The 6,000-nt window shown below is 40.1% G+C and overlaps 1 protein-coding gene across 1 annotated transcript in view; it reads left to right on the top strand.

Moving 5' to 3' along the window:
• Positions 1-346: 346 nt before the first annotated feature.
• The window catches only part of LOC145819933 (organ-specific protein P4-like), a 97,415-nt gene continuing 91,761 nt past the window's right edge, over positions 347-6,000 (top strand). Inside the window, exon 1 of the mRNA XM_082913968.1 lies at positions 347-427. Coding sequence (XP_082770094.1) covers positions 383-427 — 45 coding nt within the window. The 5' untranslated portion in view covers positions 347-382. The remainder of the gene's footprint in view (positions 428-6,000) is intronic.

Raw genomic sequence — 6,000 nt, 5'->3', positions numbered from 1 at the left:
TTATTTATTTTGTTTGTGTAGTAGACATGGCGAGGATATGCATGATCAAATATAGATAATCTATTTATTTGTTTAAATGTAGTGGTTTATATATATATTGAATTGATATTAGTTTTTGTTAATTTTGATTATTTGGTAACATAATATTAATCTACATAGAAAATATGTATAATAAAAATAATAATAAATAATAATTTGCCGTGTCCCCCCAATGTGTCTCCATTTTGTTTGAAATCACCGTATCTATATCTGTGTTTGTGCTTCATATACAGCTTATAGTTTTCTTTATATTTCTTAATCAATCTTTATAAATAGCAAGTGGTCATAGAGCCACCATGCAGAATAGAGGACTCAATAGTAATTCTAATTAGTGATTGAAGACATGGGATCAGCTTGTGCTTTCTTCACTCTCTTCTCATTGGTCCTGGTAAGGATAAGCATTTCCCCATGGCAAAGTAGTACATAATATATAAGATGGACTGAAGGGACGGTTGGAAGCAACCAGCTTTCTAGGTTTCGAAAACCACCTTTATTGTATTAGTATTAGTTAAAAATATTTTTCAGTTATATAAGTCCGTCCCTGAGATGTGTCTGTGTACAAATCCATTATGGAATTTCACAATTTTAACACTGAAATTTTAAAAACTATAAAATCTCACAGTTTGAAAAGTGTGAAATTTCACTTTTTGGGTTTGAAGGGTTGGTTTTGTTGTATAATTGTGCATTAATCTAAATATTAGGTGAAACCTCCAAACCAGGGACGGAACTAGGAGAAGACTATGGGGGCCATGCCCCCCCTGTTTCTGTGAATATTATTATTTGCCATGGAACTTTAAAGATATATATATCATTTTATATATAAAATGACTCCCAAGTATAAAAAATATATATGCCATTCTTCTTCCATTTTGAATTCTCTTTCTATTTTACACGGAAAAAAACTTATTCATCTTATTAGAAATTGCTTCTACGGTATTTAATATATATATATATATAATTTATATGTCATATGTATATACAGGTGTGTTTTGTGTATATGGTGAAAAAAAATTATTTTTCTTTTGGCCCATCCGATAATGATATCCTAGTTCCGTCCCTGCTCCAAACCCCAAGGGGTTTAAGAACTATCAACACTATATAATCTTATATATTTTAGCCTCTTCGAAATCTAAATAATTTTAACTTAGCATCCCAAACTTCATAAAGATCTCATTAGGTCTAATACAATTTTGAGTATTTATAAAAGAAATTAGCATTTTGGTCACAAAAATCAAATAAGTTGTAACTCTTTGTGTGTTTCTTTATTGAGCAGCTTGTTGCAAGCAGTGCTGACGCAAGAAGGCCTCATCATCCACCGGGGCTCGGTGTCGTCACCTCTCTTCGACAAGAAAATTGACTGTCACACAACAACAGAAGCAACAACAAACAACAATCAACTTGTCAATGACTCTGTAGAGAAGATGTTAGGCATTGACCCTTCCTAACCAAGATCGGTAAGACACGAAATAACAAATAAAAAAGAAATTAACGAATCAAACAAATCACACACACAAGAACATAAGGATTTACATGGTTCACCCCAAAATATGGTTATGTCCACGGCTGCTGCTGTTTTTACTATGATCAGAAAAATACAACTCTCTCCTAAACCTAAAAGAGGCACCCCTCATCTATTTATAAGTATAGAATTAAGGTTACATGGAAGCACATGAGAATTACGAAAGTACCCAAAACCCCCAATTGGACCCAGTGTTTGAGTGAACAATAAGGTTGAGTGAACAGTACTTATCAGGGTCCACCGACCCAACAATCTCCCACTTGGAACTTGATAACATAAGCTCTCCATCATCTTCATCACATAGAGAAATGCCGCAACAACTCAATCTTCCTTCATCAATCTTGAAGGCCAACTAAAGTTGCACACAACTTCAGTTTGTCAATGGTGACTGTCTTGGTCAACATATCTGCTGGATTCTTACTACCTTGGATATTCTCAAGAGACAAGACTTCATCATTTACAAGTGAACGATTGAAATGGTATCACAGCTGAATGTGTTTCGTCCTACAATGAAAAGCCAGATTCTTTGCAAGATTAATAGCACTTTGACTGTCACTATGCAAAATACTCATCTCTTGCGTCTTACCCAACTCTGCTAGGAAATTCTGTAACCAAGTCATCTCCTTCCTAGCTTCAATACTAGCAACATACTCAGCCTTTGTTGTAGAAAGGGCCACAATCTTCTGTAACTGTGAAATACAACTCATTGCTGTACCACCTAATGTGTAAACATAACCAGTAGTACTCTTTCTGTTATCCATATCACCAGCCAAGTCTGCATCAACATAACCATGTAACCCGATGCTGGTTCGTCTGAAACAGAGTGCGATGTCTGTAGTACCACTCAAGTATCTAAGGATCCACCTTACTACCTCCCAATGTTGTTAGCCTGGATTACTCATGTACCTACTAACCACTCCCATTGTATGTGCAATGTTTGGTCTAGTACAAACCATAGCATACATTATGCTACCGATAGCTAAAGCATATGGAACATGTTCCATATAAGCCTGTTTTTCTTCGATCTTCGGAGACTGCTCTTTGGTAAGTCCAAAGTGGCTGGCCAATGAGTGCTCACTGGTTTTGCACCATCCATGCTAAATCTCTTAAGAACTTTCTTGATATACTCAGCTTGTGACAACTTCAAAGTACCATTTGCCTTGTCCCTGTGAATCCTCATACCAATGATTTTGTTTGCAACTCCAAGATCCTTCATCTCAAATTGGTTGGACAAAAGTTTTTTCAATCTTTTTATCACTTCAATGCTAGATCCTGCGATAAGCATATCATCAACATATAAGAGCAAAATAATATAACTTTTGTCAAACCTTTTGAAATAACAACAATGATCTGCTAGACATCTTGTAAAATCCCTGCTACACATAAACCAATCAAACTTCTTGTACCACTGCCTTGGGGCTTGTTTCAAACCATACAAGCTTTTTTGAATACAAACTCCTCTTTGCCATGTGCCAAGAAACCTTGTGGTTGCTTCATGTAAATTTCCTCCTCCAAATCTGTAACAAGCCCGCGGGGGACCTCGCTACAGCTCGGACTCGATTTGTAGTCACGGTTCTAAGTCTGAACCAAAGAGTCCAAATCCGGCAAATCGTTTTGAGAAAACAGATTTTTGAAAGAAGTGCCAAATATGGACTGCTTTGCCAGATACAGAGTCGCCACCTAAATGTTTTTTTTAATGGGAAATTTAGGAAACCCTGACTCGGTGCCAAAAGGCCACGTGCCCGTCATCACCAAAGTTGCCTCGGCTCGGGAACTTGGGTACGATTGGGGAAGGTCACTTCGTGAGCACCCCCGCTCGCCCATCAAAGATCGGCCTCTACTAACCATGATATCTATTTTTGAAAACATGGTATGTTCTTATTCCGGTTATTAGCCTAGGTTACTATGTGATGCGCACAGCATACAAGTATAGACTGAGTTGCCTGAATTGGAACAAAACATTTCATGTTTGTTTATTTGAAAGTGGTTTGATGGTGCTACCCGCAAGTAGGCTAAGACGTGGATTTGCCACCCTCGGGTGGGCTTAGAAAACATGATTTTGCCACTATCTAGTGGGCTTAAAACACACATTTGATGAATTATTCCAATTCAAATAACCCAACCTTCACCCACAAGCACTCAGGCAGTTATATCGCATAAGCAATTAGCCTCATGATAAGCATGCTATTCATGGCAGTCACTCACACACATGCAAGGATGCTAAAGCATAGAACTTACCGAGTACTCCAAGCCAAAATAGAAACTACATTAGAAATCATGCATGATCCTAAGTATACAAAAATGTCTAATGCAACACATGCAAAATGCAACTATAGCAGGCTCGGCTATTCTAAGATGGCATATGAAATGCTACAACTATCATGTATTCAATTTGGAATTGAAAGTACAATGCAGTTAGTATGATGCGCCGAGCCCGGTGCATGCAATACAGATGAATGATGCAAACATGTTGTCATACCGTATGCTAATTTAAACATGCCCTAATCTAACCATCATAAGCTGGTAAATAAAAGGGAGAAAGACGTGGGGTTGGAAGACATACAACACACACACGCACACTTATTACAGTTGTGCCCTCGCGTAGAGGGTCCGAATAAATATACAGTCCCGAATAAAAGAATATTACAGTCCAAATAATATACAAATTCCTAATTAATTAACTAATTAACTAAGAAAACTGAAAAACTGGCATGCAAGCCAAGGACTGCCTTGCTCCTGATGAATGCTGTATGTTTGGGCTGCCTTGCGCGGAACTCCACTAGGATGCCCCAATTAGCCTCTGTTTGGCAGTTATTCTTGGAAAGCGTGCCAGACTCCGAAAAGTTGCTGATTCTTCATTTTGCTGCAACAGAGAGCAGGAAAGGGGCATAGCAATGTATTTTCACAGATATATGCATGCCTCGATCCTCATGCCACCAATCACGCATATCGATGCATGATGGCAGACGGGTCGAAATGCACAATTTAATGTAGGATGAATGCACATGAAAACACAGCAAGAACCTAACTCCATCATGGGCAATCCGGAGTGTCGGTGACTGGGAATTGAGACACATTCCGTCACTCGGAGTACGAAATGCACCTCGTTTCCCGTGCCCGGGCTAACTCCTATCCCGGATACGATGCAATATGCATGATATGCATGAAATGCGACTAAGATACAATCCTAACATACACAATGCTATGAAAATGAGATGCCTCGAAATACGTGCACACGGGCATGCAAACCGAGAAAATGACAGAATGCGATCTAAGATACAACCTAGTATGCACTATGCTGTGAGAAATGAGATGCCTCGAAATGCGTGCACACGAGCACGCAAACCGAGAAAATGACATACATAATGCAAATGATATGAAATGCGATATGGGCTTACACTAACATGAGAGAGCCTCAGATACACTCACATAAGAGGCCGATAGATGAAAATGAAGTGCCTCGAAATGCGTGCACACGGGCGCACAAACCGAGGCGATGGCATACACAATGCAATGGCATGGAAACATGATATGGACTTATACCAACATGAGAGAGCCTCAGCCACACTCACATAGGAGGCCGGTAGATGAAAATGAAGTGCCTCGAAATGCGTGCACACGGGCACACAAACCGAGGCGATGGCATACACAATGCAATGGCATGGAAACATGATATGGGCTTATACCAACATGAGAGAGCCTCAGCCACACTCACATAGGAGGCCGATAGATGAAAATGAAGTGCCTCGAAATGCGTGCACACGGGCACGCAAACCGAGGCGATGGTATACGCAATGCATTGGCATGGAAACATGATATGGGCTTATACCAACATGAGAGAGCCTCAGCCACACTCACATAGGAGGCCGGTAGATGAAAATGAAGTGCCTCGAAATGTGTGCACACGGGCACGCAAACCGAGGCGATGGCATACGCAATGCAATGGCATGGAAACATGATATGGGCTTATACCAACATGAGAGAGCCTCAGCCACACTCACATAGGAGGCCGGTAGATGAAAATGAAGTGCCTCGAAATGCGTGCACACGGGTACGCAAACCGAGGCGATGGCATACGCAATGCAATGGCATGAAACCATGATATGCAAACATGCTAATGGATTTTCAGCAATGAAAAGTGGGGGAAAACAGCCCCGAAATGAAGCGAAAACACACCCGATGCAGGGATTAGTCCCGAAATTTGAATTTTGGCACCCGAAATGGCCTACAGCTATACCAAACATGCACAATATGGATATGCAATGAATAGACAGTAGCAAGGCAGCCCCAAAATTAGCATTTTACCAGCACAAATCATGGCCAAACAGCAAGCAAAGGTAGGGCAACAATGGCATGCAAAAATGGCCTTAAACATGAGGTTATGAAGCAACTCACGGCTGCTAATTCCAAACAGGTTAGGGCCCTTCAACAACATTTAAGAG

This window comes from Camellia sinensis, chromosome 2 (genome assembly GCF_055761805.1).
Source record: "Camellia sinensis isolate YWXY chromosome 2, ASM5576180v1, whole genome shotgun sequence".
Classification (NCBI taxonomy): domain Eukaryota; kingdom Viridiplantae; phylum Streptophyta; class Magnoliopsida; order Ericales; family Theaceae; genus Camellia; species Camellia sinensis.
The sequence above is the reverse complement of the archived record's forward strand: the minus strand, read 5'-3'. Positions and strand labels throughout refer to the sequence as shown.